Source organism: Gymnoscopelus braueri (assembly GCF_963280865.1).
Source record: "Gymnoscopelus braueri genome assembly, chromosome: 17".
Classification (NCBI taxonomy): domain Eukaryota; kingdom Metazoa; phylum Chordata; class Actinopteri; order Myctophiformes; family Myctophidae; genus Gymnoscopelus; species Gymnoscopelus braueri.
Window position 1 is genome coordinate 23,295,317 of NC_137617.1, and position 24,527 is coordinate 23,319,843.

Genomic DNA, 24,527 nt, shown 5'->3' on the forward strand with positions numbered 1-24,527 from the left:
TACATACATACATAATACAATACATACCGTACACATACAGTACATACATACATAGCCTACTGTACATTGTACTGTACAAGTGTTGGGTGTTTGCTGTCCCACATTCGCCTTTCGAGTCCCTTGTGAGAGGAAGTAACATCTGTAATGTCATTGACATTGTCAATCTATAAAAAAGTCAAATTGTCTGCGGTGGGCGGGGGGATTATCCCCAAATATGGACATGCCCGACGCGACGTCAGTGTAAATCGACCATGTTAGGCACGGTGGATGGGCCGGTGGATTATGCCCAAATATGGCCATTCCTGACATCAGTGCAAATGGCATTAAGCACTGGTCCTGTTACGTCTGACGTCACATGACCATACATGGAGCTACCACGCGGGTGTGTCTGGCCAGATTAGACAACCGTTAATCTGGGCAGTTGTTACCGTTGTTAGGCAACCGTTTCGCTTGTGTGTGATGTCAGACAGCGCTCAAGAGAGAACGAGAGAGAGAGAGAGGGATTGGGGAGGAAAAAGAGAGAGGGAATGCTGGGTACCGGAACCTGAACATACGCACACAAACGTGGAGGGGAGGGATGGAGAGAGAGAGAGAGAGAGAGAGATGAGAGAGAGAGAGAGAGAGAGAGAGAGAGAGAGAGAGAGAGAGAGAGAGAGAGGAGAGATGAGAGAAGGAGAGAGGAGAGAGAGAGAGAGAGAGAGAGAGAGAGAGAGAGAGAAGGCTATAGAGGCCTTCTCAATTTGACTGTGAGTGTGCACCCTCTGCTGGATGGTTGATTAAAATACAATATCATTTGGTTCAGCTCTGTGTATTCATTTGGACCAGTGGTTAGTGAAGAATTTCATTGAAAACAAGATATTATAGGAAGAAACCTGGCTGTAACTGCAGTAAATAATCCCCAAACTCTAACCAAAATCTTCAGATGTCCTCCTGCTCTCCTTCCACCTGTATGCAACATCAAAGCACAAGTTTTCCAAAATTATAGAAACAGCGACCTCTGCTGTCACAGAATTTCACATGCAACATGAGTCTGTGTCCCTACTTAGTTAGGCAGTAAGTAGTCTGTCAAAGTGTGACACTGATGCCACACTATATTATGACTAGAACTAGTCAAGACAACAATTTGATCATCCACAGGTCTGTTCTACAAAAGGCTTTTGTATGGAAATGTGCACAATTTCTTTTGATCAAGACACTAAAATGCCTACCTTCTCACTCATTGTAGGTGGACAAGAGTGTCAACTAAATAATTACATAAACGTAACATGCAAACTTATCCTACTCATGTAATGAGTAATGATCCTAATCATTACTTGTCTGCGTTCAGTGTCTCCGTCTACAGAGACCCAGAGGTGCACAGTGGTTCTCATTTCCTGTCAAGTACCCCAAGTTGTGCGATAAGTACTGAGAGCTGATGGCTGATGGTAGGTGTTGCGCTCCACCTCAGCAATCCATCCCCCAGGGGTCTAGCGCATTGTGAAACAGGGATAAACCTCTGCCCTCCCGCTGATACAGACAATAAGCATATTCGACCTACTACTTGTGGAGATCCCTGACGTCATCGTTATTACATCATAGTACTAACATCATAGACTGGCCTCCAAGTACTATGATAATGTGAACTGCACTAAATACAACGGGTACTCTGACAACGGGCCTAATGTTCAGAAATAGCAAAAAATATCCGATCTACAAGCTCACAACAAGTTGCATCAGTTCTCTTTGCTATTTTTGAACATTTCTCAAAGTATGAAATAGGGCTTAAGCGGTAACAGTAAACTGTTCCTTATTTTGCTGGAGACCCCCTGGAACCCCCTCAAATACCCCTGGGGTTCTCTGTACCCCTCTTTAAGAACCACGCTGTAACGGATAGAAAACCCTAAATGATTCTACAACAGCAGAGATACCAGGTTAAGGGGTGCCTGGTAGTTCAACCAGTTACCAGAGCAGTGATTCCCAAACATTTTAGCTCGAGACCCAAAAGAGACATTTTATGTCTTCTTTTGGAGAAAAAAAATGTGTTAATGAAAACTTGTGTGTTAAAAGAAAAAGGATTACTCGCAACCCATTAAAATGGGTCCGCAACCCACAAATGGGTCCCGACCCACTGTTTGGGAAACACTGAGTTAGTGTCATGGTTTGGGTTTGTGGTACCCCTCTGGTGGCCATTTTGGACATTGTTTTGGCCTTGCATTTGTGTTTTGTTTTCCCCGCCTGGGCCGCCTCCTTGTTACCTACCACACCCCCTTGTTAACCACCACACCTGAGTTTTGTTTCAGTGTCATTGCCTTGATTTGTTTGTATTTAAACCCTGTTTGTCTTTCATTTGGTGCTGAGTTCTTGATAATACTTTACAGGTACAACTGGTTTCCTCTGCATCTGAGCTTCCACCCCTTTTGTATTTTTGAGGGTTACCAACCCTGACAGTTAGAGCACTAACCAGATACACGTACCCCTCTCTTGTGAGTTGTGAGGACCTGGGTTTGAAACTGCCTCCCGGCATCACGTCTCACATGTGTGCCCCCTCTGCCCTTGGTTTCCCCTCTAGTCTACACTCTCCCATTATTTATTTTTTGATGAATCAACAATTCACATCTTGGCTGGGGCACTGGTCCAAAGTCACTTTGACTACATTGCCACCTCCTGGTGTACCGGCCTCTCACAGTTGCTAAAAAAACAAACTGCAGACAGACAAACTGCAAACAAACTATGGTAATCAGGGTCATCCTCAAGGTTCATCCACAACTAAACTGGTTAACAGTAGAGAAGCGCACAGTATATATGAAAATACTGCTCAGTTTTAAAATAGTAACAAATAAGGTCCTAAAGTATCTGATTAATTACTTTGCACTATTAGGTAAGACTCACAGGTACTCCACCCGAGGCAGTTCAACAAATTTTGTTCCTTTTAAATTCAAAAACAAGAACAGCTTCTTGTATAGCGCAGCAGTGCAATGAGACAATTTGCCTAACGCACTAAAAACAAGTGCATTTCTGTGTACTTTTAAAAGAGCTCTTAAAAATTGGCAACAAAATAGCTAAATCTTAGCCATTTTTTAATACTAGAGATTTACATCTAGAGTTTGGCTATGCGGCCCTCACACCCATGTTGCACCGCCGATCCGACCAATATGTCGAGTCATATAGTGTCGGGTACACGTTGTGCCCGTCTGTCTGTGTCCCTTCTATGCCGATATATGGAGATCTCTGAGGTCATTAGTATATGCCCATATATTGGAATGGGCATATTGGTTGGATCGGCGGTTCTGGACAACTGGATATCCGAACTACTCGACGGCGGGCACCGCACTCCCTCGAGTCCTTGCCGATGTGTGTGGGATGTGTGTCCCATATGCACATGACCATATTTGGGCATAGAGGTCTGATCTGTGGCTCTGGACAACTGGATCTCTGTATCTGTCAGTCCTGGTCCCTTTTATGTTCATATATGGAGATCTCTGAGGTCATTAGTATATGCCCATATATTGGAATGGGCAGCATATTATATGAAGTCGGTCGGTCCCATATGCACATGACCATATTTGGGCATAGAGGTCTGATCTGTGGCTCTGGACAACTGGATCTCTGTATCTGTCAGTCCTGGTCCCTTTTATGTTCATATATGGAGATCGCTGATGTCATCAGATGCCCATATGTGGGCATGCCCTCTTTTGTGCCCATATATGAAGCTAACTGATTTGTTTGCACCCGATGCCATGATTGAGGTTAGACAACACACTCCTTATATGGTTGTTAGGACTGAGTCATATTGACATGAGCGTGACGATGAGGTCTGGCCCCGCCCGCCGGTCCTCCAAATTTTTATTTAAGATTTATTTTAGGAATGTTTTCTGGTAATTCTTTTGTCTAAATAATATTCCCTTTGCCCTGCTGCTGCTATTACCCAAATGTTTTCAAATCTAAAACCCGCACTTTAAAAGACTGTTGGGTCAAATGGGGAGATTATGTCTCCACGCTGGCCATGGAACAATCACCCAACTGTAAGTGGCTAATGTGGCCTGGGAAGGGAAGTCTGGGATTCTCTGCTGGAACTGTTACCTCCATGACCCGGCTCTGTTTAAGCGAAGAAAGAAAGAAAGAAATAAGACCGGACGGACTGCACAACCCTGTATTCTTCTATCCTTTCAGTCTCTGCAGTCACTTCCACTTCATCTGTCAGCATCATGTACGTGCCACCAGAGCCACCGGTAGCAATGGAGCACCTAAACAGGTCCTTTAGTCACTAAAGTTTAGTGTATGCCACACAGTCAATATCACAAGGCTTGCTTCCTCCTTCAGTATGGCCTGGCTGTCTCACTGGGTAGGAACCCTTGTCCAGGAGGTGTGATGCAGTTATTTTATGAGAGGACTGATGTTAAACATATTAACCCTGGAAACCCTATTTTCGGCATGTCATTACAGGTGAAATTTAGCAAAATATTTCAAAGATGTTTTCTTTTTAAAACTTTCTAAAAGAGCAATATGAACATGAATCAACTGAAAATGACGATGGAAACATATCTAGACATACGATCTTGTAGATCTGCAATTTTCTCTATTAACAGAGAAAGAGACCCAGTCCAGGTGTCTATGCAGTATCTAAGCAGAGTCTAATGTAGTCCAGTCTAGTTCCTGCTATGACACCTGAATTTCCCTCCAGGGATCACAAAAGATTTATCTCATGTTATCTTATCTTAACGTGTACTATAACTGACTGGGCGGCAGACCCGGCAGTAGCCTTGTCCGTTGAGTAGCCGTCTGGGAGCCGGAAGGTCTCCGGCTCCTGCTCCTCCTGGCTTTGTGTAGAACTGTCCTTAAGCAAGACACTGAGGTTGAACCCCTAGCAACTCTCGATGAACAGGTTGGTGCCTTGCATTCTTGCCTCCACCACCCGTTTGTGAATGTGTATGAAAGGCTGAATGTACATTGTAAAGCGCTTTGGATAAAGTTACTATAGAAATGCAGAATTTATTTACCATGAGCACAAGAACACCTGGCATTCTGACTAGTTGATGATCCTACTAGACTACTGTACTGTATGTGTAGGTTGAATTAGTAACGACACCTCCAGCAGGCTCAACTATGGGTGTCACTACAACTACATTAGATGGGTGGTGATTAATCTAATCCAATAATCTATTCTAATGTCTATATATCTATATCTATATATTTTTTTTTTCCATTGAAATTTATCTTTTACTTACAAATGTGGATTCATGAATTCATTGTATAAATGGAAAGATTTGAGCAAAAAATCTCACACAGAAAGTCAAATTCAACATTCCCTCCCCTTCAACACGACTGAAAACTATATTGTTATAGTGTAAAGATATATTACCGGTGGCACTTACTGTTGTGCAGCAATGTGTGTTGAATAATACTCAATATAATTCAAACTTGTTCACATGATTGAATATAATACACATTGCACACCAGCTGTATGTAGGCTACTGCCTACTGTATGTCCTACTGTATGCTTGAAGTTCTGTCTACTGATTGATTGATTGATGTAGTTTTTTAGAAAGACATGAGAATAGTACATGACAGTACATAACAGTACATGGAAGTACAAATTCACAATACAAGGTCTACTAAACTGGAAACCCTCATTAAGCACTAAGCTTGTTTAAGATGAGAACCCCATGCACACAAATCATGATGAAATATAAGAGGCAGGCAGATATACACACTACTATACAGAATGTCATACAATCAGCTTTCAGGTTACTGGTATGACGAGAGAAAAAAAAAAAAATATATATATATATATATATATATATATATACAAAAGAGGAAAATGAAGGAGGGGGGGGGGGGGTAGGGGGGGGTAGGTTAAGACTTAGACAGGGGCCATTTTCGAATTGCAGCCTCCTGAAGGTGTATCTTTAGGGCAGTTTTGAAAGTGAGTAGGGTTTTACACTCCTTTACTCCTTTTGGTAGGGCATTCCACATTTTTGTTGAATAGCATGAGAACGAGTTCATACCCTTAGTTGAGCCAAATCTGGGTTGAACATGATCCGTGGAGCTGCCTCTGGTGTTATGATCATGGACTGCATTAACATTTTGGAAGTATTTTGACAAATACAGGGGGATCCCAATGTTGTGGTGTATCTTGAAGACCAGGCCCATAGCAAGTTGCTGTACTCTGTCCTCAACCCTAAGCCATCCAATCCTAGCAAAATGAGCAGGGGTTAGATGGGTTCTGTGATTGAGGCCAAGAAGTAGCCTTACAAGTTTGTTTTGGGATACTCTACTCTAATTCTGCTGGGATCCATGCATTTACTTGGTTCCATGTTGTTAGTCTATGTACACAGTTATGATGACCCATAGTTACCTTTGTTTCTTAATTTTTTTCCCCTTTGACTTATCTTATGGCTTATTTATAAACATACAGCAAGTTCACCTGGTAAGAGCATCACATAAGGCTGCAGCTGTCTGCATGCTCTCTCTCTCTCTCTCTCTCTCTCTCTCTCTCTCTCTCTCTCTCTCTCTCTCTCTCTCTCTCTCTCTCTCTCTCTCTCTCTCTCTCTCTCTCTCTCTCTCTCTCTCTCTCTCTCTCTCTCTCTCTCTCTCAAGGTGCTATCGAAGACCAATTTGACCAACTTGTGGTCATACACAAAACATGCCCGAGGGGGGCAGTATATCATAGCATATTAACAACAGTGTTTACTGAGCTGTTAAAAATGTATCTGAATCGTTACAATGCTACATACAAAGGATATATCTGGTCACAGATGACAAGTGGAAAACATTTTGAAGTGAAGGGGTAAAAGAAAACACTATTCGTACACCATATAAGCGTATATTTTGTAGTCAGACATTTCAACAGTCTTGATGTCATCCGCCAGGGGGCAGTGCTTACCACGCTTTTACCACTGTGAGCAGAAGGAAAAAAAGCTGTTAAAACATAATCGGTATTATGCACAATATCTGTTTGTTCAGTAAAACTATTACATCTGCATGTTTCCTTCAGATTCAAAATGAAGCACACCTGTCCATAGAAGGTGAACCTCTTCAGAATGTGCACACTATAGGTCTACTTCATGCAAAATAACATTCGTTCCAAATTAAATTATATAGCCTACTTTCAAGACATTTCCCTCAGATTTGGTTATCTTTAGACAGGAGGTAGGCCTATTGTAGTTTACTGATAGGCTACTGTTGGTCAGTTTGCTCGTGCGCCACACGCACACGCACGTGTGCACACACACACACACACACACACACACACACACACACACACACACACACACACACACACACACACACACACACAGAGGACACTAGCCTATACAGAAGAATTTTCCCCAAAGGCAATATCAATGGAACGATTCCCACTATCGCTTCGATCTCTTTCACTGTCCGACGGCGCGTCTATGAATGACAATTGAATGCCTGTGCATAGGTGCCCGACTGGCAGTGCTTGAATGGGGTGAATAAGTGGGTGTTCTAGCTACTGTTAAGAAAACATTGCATAAAAACATTAGGGAGAGACGGCCTGGCTAGTGGCTACATCACGATTAGGTCATGTGGCTGGTACTGGTAGAACAGTGGTTCTCAACCGTTTCAGGCCGCGACCCCCAAAAATAATCATATTTGAACTGGGGACCCCCCACCCTGATGAGCCCTTAATATAGTAGTTGAGGCATTCATTTTGGTTTGACTCGGTTCCAGATACAAATTTGTGAAAATAGCAGATCTACAATTAAGCTCACAATGCCTTGCGTTGTGAGCTTGTAGATCTGCTATTTTCACAAATGTGGATCTGTGGAACCGAGTCAAACCAAATTGAATCAGCTATTTCCAATGCAGTATTGGTCTTTTTTCATGTCATTTATTTTTGTTTTAGGTATTAAAAGTCCTTAATTGTCACTTTACTGTCATCTGGGGACCCCCCCAAAAAATCATTTGGGGATCCCTTTGACGGTCCCGAGCCACAGGTTGAGAACCACTGGGCTAAATGAAGAAGAAAAAAAAAGAAAAGAAAAATTCCCAAAGGTGTCGCGCAAAGAGTCGTGCGTGTATAGGCACTTTTGGCTGAAGGCTGGGTTTCACCAGCACCACCATTTCGCCTCGGGCGCAAGAGAGAGAAAAAACGTCTCTGCAGGAGCCAATGGGAAGGCAGCAACCAGCCCACATCTCTATAACTATAGTTTCTCAGGGATCCGATGCCACAACCAACTTTCTACTGCTGGGACACTAGTGGACTATCACCCCCAATAGTATACTTTTGTATAGTATACGAAAAGTATACTTTTTCGTATACTGTGCGTCTACAGCGCACAGCAGCTGTTTCATAGCGATTTTGATCTACAATTGTTAAACAATTAAGAAGCAAACAAAGAGTTCTACCGTGGACTTTTTTCGTTTTTTCTTCCTGTGGAGGGGCTTCTATCCACAATGAGCGCCGGACAGACTTATGAGAAGAAGATTGCGAATATTTTGACCGACCTCCCCGGATCTATGAGTTGCCACCCGACCTCCAAGGATTCTCCCACCCTCCCCGAGTCTTCGGTCACGGACATGGGCTACTACAGTGGACAGACCACGGCCCATGGCCATCACGAATATTACCAGGGTCAAGCCTACGGGCAGCCCATGAATTCGTACCATCACCAGTTCAATCTGAACGGGATGGCGGGCACGGGACCTTACCCCACAAAGACTGAATATCCCTACACGAATTCCTACAGACAATATGGACATTACAACAGAGATCATCTGCAGGCTTCGCCTCCATGCTCAGGTACATGTTGAATTAGGCTAATTTATTGTAAAAATTATGTTGAATTATGTTACCGTCAACAACTATATATTTTTAGAGGCATAGCCTACTGCATTATAGGCTATACCCCACCTGAGAAGGTTTTATAATTTGATCTATTTTTGTTTCAACAAGATAAGAAAGGAGTCTATAACCAACAACTAAACACAAGATTATTGATTGTCTATATTTCAAATATAAAACGTACCGACATGTAACCTCTTTCCTTTGAAACATTTGAGTTTACCCAGAAAGGAATTGCGTTTTGCCACTAAACACAGGGCATGTCACTGATATGTTGATATACGATCTGATGTATTAGGCCTTGATGTTTGATAATAAAAAAGAATTAGCCTATAGAAGCCAATATGATGACAATTTTACTGGCGATGTAGGACCCATGGTGGAATGAGCCAGCAGTCATAAAAGCATTATGTTTTTTATTAAAGGGAGTCACATAACCATTTCGCAAATAGGTGAGGATTTAAATGCTGATTTAAATCATACTTTTAAAAAAAGTGTGCGCATACTGTATGGCTATGGGTAGCTATTTGAAATATTGCGTTTAACACGTTTAACTTTTGAACACTATGCTAAATAGTTGATAAATAGCCTACAGACTATTTAGAGACGGAAAGGTTTGTATATGATTGACATGAATTGTCAATTTCAACTACATTTCGGCCATTTGAAAATAGCCGATCTACAAGCTCACAATGAATCTCCATGCAACACATTGTGATCTTGTAGATCTGCTATTTTCATATATTTTATACATTTGAAAACTTGTTAAATGGGACATTCTGCATAATTAATTGTTGATGTCCTGGGGGAGGGAGATGTCAGTATAGCCTACATTTTTAATTATTATTATTTGTAAGTTTTAAACTTTGATCCTATACATAAAACTAATGGCCTGGTATATTCTATTGTCTTTTTTTTCTTTAGTGAAAGAAGAGCCAGAGCCTGAGGTCCGGATGGTGAACGGAAAGCCGAAGAAGATCCGCAAGCCTCGGACCATCTACTCCAGCTACCAGCTCGCCGCACTGCAGAGGCGCTTCCAGAAAGCCCAGTACCTGGCGCTGCCGGAGAGAGCCGAGCTGGCGGCTCAGCTCGGCCTGACGCAGACACAGGTAAACGTTAAGCACCGATTCATATACTTTGAGAATAGCAGATCTACAAGCTCACCAACTATAGGCCACATGAGCACTTTAAACCTGTATGCATCGGCTATTTGAAAATTCGAAAATAGCCGATCTACAAGCTCACAATTTTCTAAAACTCTTGCAATAAAATGTGGAATATTTGGGATATTAACTTTCTAACAACATAAATAATGCTCCCTAGCACAAAACATGTTCATGAACATTGAGAACCTCTGGTTTAAATAATAATATTTTTTTGGGAAGCAAGCCAAAATAAGCAAGTAGCATACACTTTAGAAACAAGCCAAAAAACCGCAACCCGCAACTACCAATTTTTACAAGCAACTTTACAGAAAAAGAAGACCAAAGTTATAGCCTAATGAGCCTGAAATGGCAACACTGAAGCTCACAATATGCGCTGTGAGCTTGTAGGTCTGCAATTCTCCTGTGTTCTGGGCAGATCTAGGCTTTTTACGTCATCACACCAGCAGGTGTTAACATTTGACCTTCGACCTGCGTCAATAATTTATCACTATAGCCTCTAGTGTCACGTGAGTTATTGTTTTTAAACTTGTTCGCCCCCTCTTTGCAATCAGCCCATCCAAGAGACATGCAATTATTTGCTAATGACTCTTAGATAAACGATGCATTTATTGTGACACTTTTGGTAGCCTATACTGTAGTGTAGCCTAAACACAGTAGTAAACTGTTTCATTGATTGATTGATTGATTGATTGATTGAATACTTTATTAACAGTTTTCAAAAAAAGCACAGAAAGTACAGATACAAAGTCTGCTAAAAGGATTAAAACCCAAGAAAGCACGGCTTGTTTCCATTGAGGTCCATGTGTATTCAATTCTTCGAAATTCAATACAGTAATAGTCTATACTTTTCCATTACACCTGCATGTAAGCCTATAGGCGTAATAGGCTATTATTTTGTAACTATTATTTTGTAAGCATTTCATATTTTTTTCCTGTATCATTATACTAACTGTGAGCTTCCCTTCGTCCAGGTCAAGATCTGGTTCCAGAACCGGAGATCCAAGTTCAAGAAGCTGTACAAGAACGGCGAGATGCCCGGCGATATGCCCCTGGACCACAGTCCCAACGCCAGCGACTCCATGGCCTGCAACTCACCGCCATCCCCCGCCGTCTGGGACAATAGCACCCCTCAGAGCACCCCGGTCAGCAGACCTCAGGTCCCGCAGCCCGCCCACAGCTCGTCGCCCCCCTACCTGGAGGATTATAACAACCATTGGTACCAGCAAGGGTCGCACCTACAGCACCCGGGCACCGTGCACCACCCAGTCCCGCAGCAGAGTGTGGGAGCTGTTTATTAACAAAGACTGAACACCCAGATGTTTGTTTTTTTAAACGAGACCCCTCCACATCAGTCCACACTGACTCTATGAGCAAAAAAGTTGACTGGACCGAGAGCTAGACCAGTGGTTCTCAACCTGTGGGTCGGGACCCCCAGGGGGGGTCCCCACATGATTTTTTTTTTGGGGGGGGGGGGGTCCCCAGATGACAGTGAAGTGACAATTTAAGGACTTTAAAGACCTTTTTAAAAAAGGAAAGAAAACAAATAAGACCATTACTGCATCAAAAGTAATCAACAAACTCCATTATAAAACTGGTCAAACATTGGCCAAATTGTCAAATAATCTAAGAGACACATTTTTTTTAAATAGCAGATCTACAAGCTCACAGCAAGGCGTTGTGAGCTCTTAGATCTGCTATTTTCACAATATTTATCTGTGGAACCATGTCAAACAAAATGGATTGCCTCAGCTACATTCCGAGTGCTTGTCAGGGAGGGGGTCCCCAGTTCAAATATGATTATTTTGGGGGGTCGGCGGCCTGAAAAGGTTGAGAACCACTGAGGTAGACCATAATGGCATGATGAATCTTTTTGGGTTCTGGATTGTTCAGCGCAATGCGTCCCTGAGACTCCCTTGAGCCTGTAGTTCTACACAGGCATGTTTCAAAAACTCGGGTTTTTTTAATTCACAAAGCACATAAGGGATTTTTAATCACTTGTTGCAGTCTATTTAACGGACTTCTGGCGTGGTTTTTAAATTATTTATCGCTTCTGTTGTATTTCCTTTAAAAATATTTTTTGTAAATGAATAGGCTATTGCAAAGCCGTGTTTTTAACAAGTATAGGCCTAGTAGTCTAACAAGAAAACCAAATACTAATAAATGACAAAACTGTACAGTTGATCCGTGATCCATTCGAATACAACGAATAATGGGTTTGCAGAGCGCGCGTCAGAAACTCAGGTCATATTTATATCGATTTGTATAAAAAATGTCGAAGGCTGTAAATATGTGTTTATAAGCAGAACCACTATGATAATATTTTGTTTGAAACGGAAAGACTGCACTGTGTGGTGCCTCCAAAACATTTTTATATTCATGTAATTATTACACTTGTTGCCTTTCTGTCAAATGAATAAAGGTGTTAATTGAATATTGTGTCTACCAATTTTATTTTTTAAATATTAGGTGCGGCTATATAGGCCTATAACTCAGCCACGACTATAATTAACTGAGGTCTACGAGGATCGCACTCAATCCACTATAGGCCTAGTAACTTACTTAACAATAAATCAGTCAATAAGCCTACTTTAGAATATTGATTTGCAGTCCAAATATTTTAAGTACTTAAAGTAGCCTAGTTATCGTTTTCTCTTTATAAGAAAGAGTTTTGGTCCAGTGATAAGAGTCAATTATCTTTTGAACTGTCATGTTGAGCAGCAGATGACTCTTCAGTGTGACAGATTATTAGTGGTGCAGCAGGGCTGCGTGCAAAGCGCGGTAGTAGGAGGAGGCGACACACAGACGCAGACATGTTGGAGTCACCCGATTTTTATTAGTATTCTGTTGCCAGATAACGAGAAAAGAATACAGCTCTCTGTGTGTGCGTGTGTGTGTGTGTGTGTGTGTGTGTGTGTGTGTGTGTGTGTGTGTGTGTGTGTGTGTGTGTGTGTGTGTGTGTGTGTGTGTGTGTGTGTGTGTGTGTGTGTGTGTGTGTGTGTGTGTGTGTGTTTTGGGGGGTGCAGGGGGTTCTGAAGTCAGTTTACCCTGGGGACACACACAGTCACTGTCTCTCTCTCTGTCTCTCTCCGTCTGTCTGTCTCTCTCTCTCTCTCTCTCTCTCTCTCTTTCTCTCTCTCTCCCTCTCTCTCTCTCTAAAAAGAAAAAAAAACTGCCGATATTTAACGCAAAGGTACTCCTTTTTTTGTGGCGCAGGCTAAAGTAGGCAAGTAGCCTAATTTGGTGGGAATTTTGGTTTAGGGTAGCAAGCACACTATGGTTTATTAATTTACTGATATTCGGCCATACAATATTCTCCAATTTATTTATTTATTTTTCTCAAAAAAGTAAATACAATCTATTTAAAATGCTAATAAAACTGTCACACATAGTGCACGTGCTGCACATCATAAAGTTTATATAGGGGACCATGGTGTCACATTAATGACCTGATAATAGATGTAGATGTGGGATAAACACAACAACTACTTTAATAACGGCCTATTATGTCAACGCCAAGCACTCAATCATGGGCCAACACACAGTAAAACAACAACTCGCTATTCTGTCTCATCGTTTAGCGTTTCAAGAACTAAAAGAGAAATTACACAGGAACACGGACTTGCACTTAAACCTGGCCACATAAACCATAGATTATTAAGCATCTCGCTGAAATTATACGATGTAGAAACCGCTGATTCCGACCCACATGGACCACCAGGGTGCTGGTAGCCTACTGCGCGGTCTATGGGTGCCGTGTTGCGCGCAGAGACCGTTTATTTATACACGCAGACTCGCAGAGGACTTTAGCATTTAAAGCCTCATTTATACTTAGTTGCGTGCCGGTGTCGTGCTCAGTAAATAGCAGATATACAAGCTTGGTGAGCTTGTATATGATATACAATATACAAGTATATCTGCTATTTAGCTACTGCATGCAACACATGCAACTAAGTAGCCTATAATAGAAGAGTGGGCACCATTGTGGGCACCCTATCATAAATGTATTTTATTTTATAAACAAATAATACAAATAAAATAAAATGGTCTGAAGTAATGTAAAGTACATTTAAACATTTAAGACCTAATATGTTTTCAATAGCTACAAATTACTACAAAACATGTGGGCCTACTTGGTAGTCATATGCGCAAGAAGTTGACGGGTAAATGTAGGTTTGATAATATACCGTGCATGTTCAAATCATTAAGCCTTTTACGTTTAGACCATTTTATTTTTTATTTACATTTTGGAAAATAATTGGCAATTTAACATTGCAGTGCCCACAATGTTAGATGCCCACTCTTCCTATTGGCCTATCCAAGTAGTCAAACCTGAAAAGGTATGTAAAAAAAAGATTTTTTATTGTAGCACTGTCAGGGTGAACATGGGTTGTTTATAGTCTAGACTGGGACCTCTGCTATTAACCTGTCATTTCACATCTTTTCCCCCAGTTTTTCTGCATCACGTGCATATAACAGAGTTCATAACTTTAAAGTGACTTAACCGTGTGTGTGTGTGTGTGTGTGTGTGTGTGTGTGTGTGTGTGTGTGTGTGTGTGTGTGTGTGTGTGTGTGTGTGTGTGCGTGCGTGCGTGCGTGCGTGCGTGCGTGCGTGCGTGCGTGCGTGCGTGCGTGCGTACCAATATATAACACATTTGCAAATTATTGTGCTTATTTTATATATTTTTTATACCAAATTAGAATTGATGTTGTTTTTTTTACTTCCAGCTTGCAATAATATTACTGAATACTACTTAGTTTTTCTTTCATTTGATTACTTTATTATTTATTCCACTCACAAATTCAACTTTTTAAATGCATTTAACGTTTCATCATTCATTACTGGCAGTTAAATGCATCCATGTGTCAAAATGATACCTGCCTTTGATTCAAAAAGAAATTGGGGCAAACTTATCAAATTAATTGCCCCGTTTGCTCTGGCGAAAGTGTTAAAAGGTTGTGTTTCTGAACTCTAGCCTCTTAGCCTTCCCTTATACATATAGGTTGTTTTCAAGAACCCAATCCCAGTTGTCTCCAGTCTGCAGAGTCATTAGTCCAATATTTGGCATTTCATCAAACTGATGTGACAAAAGCGGTATGATATTGCCTTTTGATATCAGTGAGAGCACATTACATTTGACCTCCCCTCAGTGGCTCCCTCGCCATGTGTGGCCCTTGGTTACTGTTTGGCTGCTTATATACGTCGTCAGGGGGATACATTTGTGCAGAAGACAAATGTGCTTTAGCCACAGGGCTATGCTTGTGTGTGTGGGCCGCACGGGTCCCGCAGGTTCAAACGTAATCTCCAAACATTAGCAAGTCTAAGTAGCCATAGTGGTGGTGAACTGTTGAACTTGAATGTGATACTGCATGGCACAACATCACAACACCCTATATAGAGCCGATGTGTGGGCTCCTGAGCCATTCCCCCACTTTTAACCCCACAGCAGTCGACAGCACGGTGTCAGCGCTCGTCTCTGGGGTGCAGCGATATGGGTTGAGATGGAGGTCGGGGAGCCATAGCCGGCATGGCAAATGTACCAATGGAAAAGACTGCATGCTAGCAGCTGTCCAACACTTTGTCAAAAAGCAAGGCTTGAGCCGTCCTTGCATTAGGATCACTCACTATCACCATTTTGCTCAGAAGTCTGATGAAATGAACAGAGAATGGCATTCTTGACAGCTGTGGAAATGTGAACCCTGGGTGACCCCCCGCCGGGCAAGGCAGGGTGGTGATGCTCTCCATAGCCAGCCAGGCAGGTCATGTCCTGATCAGCTCTTCATTTAAGGGCTTGTATCACACACTGCAAAATATACTGACTGTCAATTTAACCCTGAGTGTGTTCAAATGGACACACTGGATTTTATCCTTCATTTTATTGAAATGTTTTTCTTTCTTGGCCTACATTATGCCTGGCCTGTCAGACTCCAATGTTTACCTTTTAAATATCAGTGCTTATGTGCATATATGTATGTGCAAGTCAAAGACAGATTCTGTGCCTGTGTGTGCAATGCGCGTGTGTGTGTGTGTGTGTGTGTGTGTGTGTGTGTGTGTGTGTGTGTGTGTGTGTGTGTGTGTGTGTGTGTGTGTGTGTGTGTGTGTGTGTGTGTGTGTGTGTGTGTGTGTGTGTGTGTGTGTGTGTGTGTGCGCGCGTGCCTGTGCCGGCCCTTCTGTCTGTCAAGTCATGTACCATCTTTTAATCCCTCCAAAGTGTGCACCGTGCCCACGGTTAAGTCAACCCTTTCCTTTCGATGAAACCAGAATTGTGCATTGTGGGGAAGCTGCTTACAATTACCCAAGATGTCAGATCGCTCAAGTTAATAACAATAATCACCCTGGAGAATGTCTTTGCCGCTCGTCCCTTCGAAGCAAGTGGGATTTACTATAACAACAACCGCATTCTGCCTCTTGCTGCTATCCTGCAATTAAAACCCAACAGACACATTATTTGATATAGCTCAGCCCTCCGACACAGCAGTTACACATTCACACTTCCATTTATCTTCACCCATCAACCTATCTTTCTTCCCCTCCTTCCTACTATAGGCTATGCCAGTTTGTTACATGGAGTCTTTTCAACCCCAATCCACCCACACACCCAGCCACCCCCTCACCCCACCCCAATCTGCTTGTGTGATAATTGGCCCAGTTTGAAAGGCCCTACTCTCGTCTGTCCAACTCCAGCAGCCATTATTCTAATCTGGAGATGTAAAATTGCCTATAATTTTCGCTGATGCCCCGTCACTTCATTCAGCAATGCTCGCCTCTTCTTCCCCGGGCCTGCATGTTAACAAGGCACATAATCACTAGGACCGGTGAAACGGATAGGGGTGGTAGATATATAAAAGCAGGAAATGTTAAAAGAAACACAATGGCTTGTCTCTCTCTCTGAGTGAATCAGCTTGGAGCAGTGAAAGCATGGTGGCTGTGATATATGTCTTTGTTCTTACCACTGCTGGGTTGCCTATATGTCTTCAGATTCCTGAGAGAGGTAAGCCAGTACTGTATGTATGTGACTGAGTGCATTGTTGAGGTGGAGTTGATTTTAGTGATGCTACAAGGGCACAACATGCTTGTATTTATAGACTCATTGGAAGCATGGCATGCTATTTTGTCTTTGCATGACTCCGAAAGGGAATATGATGCACATATATATATGCATATTATGGGTGTCATTCATGCACTGCAATTAGTAATTATCATTATTGCATAATACCCAAAAATAAAAGTAGTATAGTAGCTATAAAAAAAAGTATAAATTATGGCATTGACAAGTTAAATTGCTTACAACGTTTAAAATATATAATGATTCAGCCACAACGAATGTGAAAACAATTGGCTTGAAAAAGGGAATCTTGTTGACACAGTGGATAAGTAATATGGTTTGTCACGCATGCTTCAAAGAAAATAAATAGATGGAAACATTGTGCTAAGTGTGAAAAAATAATTGAAAGGTCGCTGAACCTCCTGACCCCTGAAATGACATCACAATGGAAGAGGCTGCACCCTAACTGCGAGTAAAAAGGCTGACATTTGCATGATGTGTAGGGTATATGAAACTCAAAGGTTTATTTGAGAAGAATATATCATTATAAATGGATCACACATTTGATTAGTATTTATTTATTCCTTATATCTCTTATGTGGGAGTGAAGTCTATTATTTGTAATTAGTCTGTAACATCTGCTGTTTGCCAAGGCGGGGGATAAATTAACAAATAAGAGTTTATTTAATCACTATAGATCTTAGCCTAAACCTTGAGACGTAGAATCCTGCACCTCATGTAAATAGCCTAATAGCCGACGCTTGGCAAGCAGCCTCGAGAGAGAAAAATTAAGAGAAAAGAAGAGTTTGGATGTTTCTCTTAAAAGCCACTATTCGGCGCCATTAATCAATGCTCACCGCCGAGCACTTGGACTTCCACATAGCGGGACACTGTTTACAGTGATATAAATAGCTTGTCCTCAATGTTTAAACAGTTAAAACGCCAGAACGTGCAAATCAACACAAACGACTATTAATCAAGCGCAGCTTCGTGATCCAATAATAAAGTCATTTATCATCGTAATATGACAACACAGAGTTTCCTTCGTGGTTTATACTTCAGCCAAGGAAGAGGGGAAATACCGTTAGATAGTTGTATAGGCTATACTTGTCCTATATATGTCCCAATCACGACATGTGTCCTCTTGTTAAAAAAGAAGGGGAAAAAGTAAGGGGTTGGCATTGTGGATCGCAATGGCAGAGGGTAACGCCTCCCCTATAGCATATTTGACCTTTGAGAGGGCGGTTAATTGATTTTCAGTTGCATTACACTGCATGAGCTAAAGCTGATATCCCCTCCAGGTAATTTAAAAAAAGAAAAAAATATATATATATTTTTTTGTATTTTCAAATACCGTTTTTTTCTACCTTACGGTTCTGTAAGGTAGAAAAAAACGGTACGATATGGCGATATGGATGAGCAAAGAGGACTATACAATCCGCAGATTAAATGTGCTTATTCATGGCACATCGGAGGTCTACTGGCCCTGCTTTGCCTCGGTGTCTGCGCATAATATGCAATGCCTAATCGTCACCCGCTCATCCCTGCACTGACTGACCTATTCAATGTGGACTTATGGAAGCGTGAGCGTGCAGTTTATCGCTGACATCTTAATAACGTGACACACAACAATGACTCATTTCCATTCAACTGTTATTTATTGTCATAATGAGAATTATCATTTGCAGTGCAGCGCAATGGCGGCCAGCTTTGATCAAAACATGTATCCACGTGTTATTTTTTTGTTAACACACGTCAAGTCAATAATGATTTCAGTTAAGGCGCGTGCACTGGCTGTTATAGCATAAACTGGAATTTGCAACAAAAAAATATTCCACGCAATAGACTACGGCTACTAAATCAACTGGAGCCCTTGGCAGGACATTTTTTAGCAAACCGAACATACAATTCAAACGCACTGCAGTAATAAAACAATTTTCAACACATTTAAACACAATTCTTGCTGCATGGATCGTTGGTTTAGTGGCCTGGAGTAATTACCGTGTCCGTACTCCTATATATAGGCCGTGCAGCAAGGTGCTGCCCTATACCGACCCGACAGCAAGTAATCCATTCACATCATCTGAGGCCTGGGCATGGCGTCCTGGTGGTGATGATGGTGGTGGTTTGGGTACCAATGGCCAAAATTGTTCATGTAATTGTTTGGGTGCATTGGGGTCCCTTTATTTGACATTGACACCTCCCAAAGTTGAGGCAGCCCCGTGGAGCAGGGCGATATGGACGACGTGCTGTGAAGATGCTCTCCCTCCGGTCCGACGCCATGCTTCATGATCTTTTTATACTTCGACCGCTTATTCTGAAACCATATTTTCACCTAATATGGAGAAAACACATAAAACGGTCATTGCGGTGCATGACATTCAACGCCGCGCCAACCTATAAGACAATTAGACAATTAAAACGAATGACTGTTAAAATGAGCATATTTTTGGCAATGGGCATTTCGGAATGGGCTCGCAAAGAAATTGGGCAATCATAAGCAAAAGTGACGATGGCTTTAGGAGAGTGGCGCTTGTAGTTCGTTAAATTCTAACTCTTCCATTGTTCTGTTTTATGAGGCCAGTGGTGCATGTGCCTCGACAGCAACAAACCGACACTAAGAATATTGTGAAATAAAAAAGGAGCCCAAATAGACGCTGTGGTGGGTCAGCGGAATTTCTGCTGACTCGAAAATAAAACGCTAGCTGTTTTAGGATTTACAATAGCACAAATATTCATAAAAGGCGTCAAAGAGCCAAAGGGGGAAAACGTTAAAATAGCTCAGCAGCACAGAATACATCAAAACTGGGCCAACTGTGAATTTTATGGATTATAGGAACATTTTACAGGAGGGGGCTTTGGCTAACAGACTGGAGTCATTGGACTGTCTCCTATGTGAAAATATATAAATGGCAGTTTGGACTAAAATTATAGGCTGGATATAAAAGAGTGGAAAATACCTATGAGTAAATGACTGGTCCCCTAAGAAAATGCATCTGCATTACAGCATGCACCTGTTTATGTGACCAACATGTTTATAGATGTGAAATTATTACCATACCGCCCATTTCATATTCATTTAACTATGGTGTGTGTGTGTGTGTGTGTGTGTGTGTGTGTGTGTGTGTGTGTGTGTGTGTGTGTGTGTGTGTGTGTGTGTGTGTGTGTGTGTGTGTGTGTGTACCTGCGCACCACACACGCACGTTCAATGCTGTTATGATTGTTAATTGTTGATTTTTATCTCTTTGTATGAGTTTTCTTTCATATTTGTGAAACATTTGTTCACAGGCATGTACCTTTTAAGACGGCTCTTGCTCATATCATAGGCCAATTTGTGTTGACCCATTTTGTAATTACAGTTCGGTTCTCTGAAATGTGAGGGGCTTGAGGTACAATGGAAATATGATGCTCAAATTAAGTATGGTAAACGTGGCTGCATTAAAAGATTGACTTACAAAGTACTACAATTAGGGTTTTCATTTGATCTGGAGAAGTACAGTATAAGCTTTAGGCTAATGATAGCCAGCCTATATGAGAGATTTCCTGCTCAAATGTTGCTGATAACAATACATTCTAAGACCGGTATAAAAAAAAAACTGGAATTTATATTTGGATATTTGTATTCAGTATCATTTGCAAATTGCAAAAAATGCAAGATCAAGCCTATAAGCCTATAGATAAAAATGACTTTGAACATGTCATGGATATATAGCTATCGCCCACACTGTAGGTCTGAGTGAAATGTCAACAGGCCTGACATTCTAAGCCAGGAAGATCATGATGTGCTAAATAATTTGCCTGTAATAACATTACATTACAGTCATTTAGCAGACGCTTTTATCCAAAGCGACTTACAACAATGGTCATTATTATGCTGCTAATAAGAAAATCGGTGTGGCCCCTGTGTCATACCAGCCACAACACATATACAAATGTATGTTTGAGGATTCATGATTTAGGACAGTGGTTCTCAACCCCCCCAATCTAATCATATTTGAACTGCATGGGAAATATTGTGAAAATAGCAGATCTACAAGATCGGCTATTTTCAAATGTTTTGCCTCTTTCTTATATTATTTGACAATTTGGCCAATGTTTGACTAGTGTGTATACTATATTGTGTTGATTACCATACTGTAATGTTATTTTTTTTAGGTATTAAAAAGGTCTTAAAAGTCCTTAAATTGTCACTTTATACTGTCATCTGGGGACCCCCCCAAAATCATGCGGGTCTCGACCCACAGGTTGGGAACCACTGATTTAGAATGTCATTTTCAGGCCCACCTGTGTCTGTGTAAGGCCCATTTTGGCCGCCAGCTCGGCTCTCTCTGGTAAGGCCAGGTACTGGGTCTGTTGGAACCGCTGGTGCAGAGCTTGCAGCTGGAGGCTGGAATAAATAGTCCGGGGCTTACGCATCTTCTTCCCTTTGCCATTGAGGCGAATCTCGCCGTTTTCAATCACCGTGGACTTCTCGTGATCTTCAACAGAAAGGAGCAGCGATTAGCAGTGTGCAATAAAGGAGTTTTGATTTACACCATGCAGTCAACAACACAAAGTTGCACGGAAGTCAGCATTAATATTGTAATATTGTTAATTAATATTGATAATTAATCGACTCAAATGCATCTCGTGCATTTAAATGACAACAGCCACAGATTTTTGTAAAACGTCCTCTCAGCGAAGTATAACTCTCAGACCTTTTGACCCTTGTGACATAGCCGCTAGGCTTCGGGCCTATAATGCTATAGGCCTAAACATTTAAACATGGTTTGTTCAGATGCTAGCACAGTATAGTTTAGCTATAGGGTAGACTGTATAGGCCTATATATGTATCTATACATGTATAAGTCAATATACTGTGAGTGCGGCATACAGTCCGAAAATACTAACAAATGTAGATTAAAATGACTTCTGTTTTCTGGAATAGTTTTGTTCATTCAAAATGGTGTGAAAAAGAACGGCTGGCCCATATACACGTAATAGAACGTAGCTACCCACAGAGCATTATGGTTAATAAAACTAATGGCGCCATCTGCGTTCATTATATAACACAAGACCATCCCTGCAAGAGGCAGCGGTTGAAGGAGAGAGGTCTTGATATGACATTTTGCCCCTTAAATTGCTGTATAGTGAGAGTAGGCCTATATATCCTATTGCAGCGAAGTTAAACTTTGTTCAACCAAGCTGTAGTTTAATAAGGCGAACAATCTGTAATAATATTTGTAATTGTTAATATATCATAGCCTACTTTGAAGTGCACTGCTTCTTTTTGCAAATCGCAGTCATCTCTGAATTTATGGCTGCTTGACATGCTAAACAATGCGTTATAGGATCAAACAAATCAGGCTATATCTCCATTGAAAATGACCTCCTCACCTGTGTCCTCTAACCTCGTGTGGCTCACACTATTGACATGGTTGTGATTGCTGTGCTGGTAGGACATGTAGGCGGACGGGGGATGAGAGTTGACCGCAGCGGGGTAGGCGTAGCCCAGAGACCGTCCATAGGAGGACGCGCTGGAAGGGAAGGGACCTTCGTGCTGAGAATGCCCGGCTGCGTGCAAGCCATGCACGGGGTAAATGTGCGAGAGTCCGGGGGAGGAGTGCTGCTGGTGCGCCGGGTGTCCGTGCGCGAACTCTAGAAAGGCCGATTTGGAGGGATCATTCACACTGTCAGGCATAAAACCCATAGACATCATTAGCTGAAACGCAGGTCCATAAACCCGTCGCTCATGTGTTCGGACAACAAGGGAAAAGTTGGAACAAATCCAGTCACGTCCAGTGCATCGCCTCGGGAAAAATGTTCGGTATTCCAAGATTATAACAGTATATATAAAAACAATATAGGCCTATTCGTGACTCTGTCACTTACAAAATAACGAAACAGGTCCCTCTTTAAATCAATGGTAAAAACTGACGTGATTCCTCAGTCACCTCTCGCAAGTAGACACAGCGTGCGTCTCAAACATACTGCCTTCCATCAGAGCGCGCTCTGATTGGTCTCCAGCACCGAGCTGTCACTGGAGCTCCACCATTAAGTTCATTAACATATGCTGGTGGATGCAACTCAGCCATTCATGCCCATGAAAGAGGTACCTCCCTTGACTGATTAATTCAATTTATAATTGACGGATATTGATTTCATATAGCCCAATACGTGATCATTAGGTGCAGGATTATATCGTTCTAATTTTGTATTTTTTTCAAAAAACGATCCTGTTTATAAAATGGCTGAAATAAGGGGGGAAATTCATTAAAATGCATTAAGTTTTGATATTTTATGCTGATATCATTCATTAAACGTTGGCCACTTTTGTTAAGTAACTATAATTAGGCTTATAAACCATTAATTTGCAGTGCACATGCACACAGGCTAAAGAAAAACGGATTATCTTGGCTCACAACGTGAATATAGAGTAGGACACCGATTAATAAATAGGCCTATTCTAGTTTCACTTTGGGACACAACTCTATGTGTAGCCTATAATTAGGTAAATTAATGTTATTTAATGTAAACATTACAATTAATCTTTTTTAAATACAGGCAAATACATTCGCTGACTGTAACCATCGTTTTGTTTGAATAAAAATAGTATATATATATATATATATATATATATATATATATATATATATATATATATATATATATATATATATATATATATATATTTATTTATAAATATATAATGTATATTAACAGTTCAATAGTTCGGCCAATTGAAAGGCGTAATAATGAGTGGTAGACATTTTCGTTGATGAATTCTTTGCCCTGAGGTGAAGCACTTGACAGCCGCCTGTCATCTCACTGAACATGTCAGTGTCCTGTGCCGTGGCGCCAGGTTAAAATGAGAACGCAACTAAAGTCTTAGTGAATAATTTCTCACACTTCAGCTTGAAATCGAAAACTCGGCAGCTTTGCGAATAACAAGTTCAGTTCAGTTTCTATAGGCCTATCGTACTACGCCTCGGCAAGTTGGCCTGCAGGCTAATAGCAGAAACAGTGAACATAAAAAAATATAACATATTAAAAGCACAGTAGCCTATAAATATTCAATCCTGCGAAATCAAATCAAATATTTTAATCTAGACAGCACTGTTAGCGCATAAATAGTATGCAGGTCGCACAAAACACCAAAGTTTTTTTTAAATCTTTCTAATAATGGTTTGAGTAACGATTATCACTTGTTTGAGTGTCAAGTCACCTAATTTTCACTTTAAATAATAATCATCTTAATAACACAGCCAAGCCTATTACACGTAAAGCCTTTAAAGTAGGCCTACGAGTTCAGACTCCTTAATTATATAGTCTCCGAGGGCAGCGGATCTGCAGCAACTAAAATAAAACTGGTACAACAATGCAACTAGGACATAATAAAATGAAAGTCCGTTTAGCTTAATATGGCTGATGGATATGAGAATTAACAAATGATGGCTTTCATTATGCAATATTTGTTTTTTTTTGTTTTATTCTTGTCCAATGTGCATCATGCATGTAATAGTCTATGATATCACTGCAGTAATATTCAAT

The 24,527-nt window shown here is 41.2% G+C and overlaps 2 protein-coding genes across 2 annotated transcripts; one reads left to right on the top strand and one right to left on the bottom strand.

The window, feature by feature from the left end:
* Positions 1-8,183: 8,183 nt before the first annotated feature.
* Positions 8,184-12,512, top strand: dlx3b (distal-less homeobox 3b). Its single transcript, XM_080456400.1, has 3 exons — positions 8,184-8,746; positions 9,713-9,897; positions 10,926-12,512. The coding sequence occupies exons 1-3, from the start codon at positions 8,401-8,403 to the stop codon at positions 11,250-11,252; spliced, it is 858 nt and encodes a 285-aa protein (XP_080312526.1). The 5' UTR covers positions 8,184-8,400; the 3' UTR covers positions 11,253-12,512.
* Positions 12,513-18,643: 6,131 nt separating this feature from the next.
* Positions 18,644-22,980, bottom strand: dlx4b (distal-less homeobox 4b). Its single transcript, XM_080456270.1, has 3 exons — positions 22,374-22,980; positions 21,282-21,475; positions 18,644-19,332 (listed from the first exon to the last, which is right to left on the bottom strand). Exons 1-3 carry the CDS (start codon positions 22,693-22,695, stop codon positions 19,072-19,074), a joined length of 777 nt encoding a protein of 258 aa, XP_080312396.1. The 5' UTR covers positions 22,696-22,980; the 3' UTR covers positions 18,644-19,071.
* Between the last annotated feature and the right edge of the window lie 1,547 nt (positions 22,981-24,527).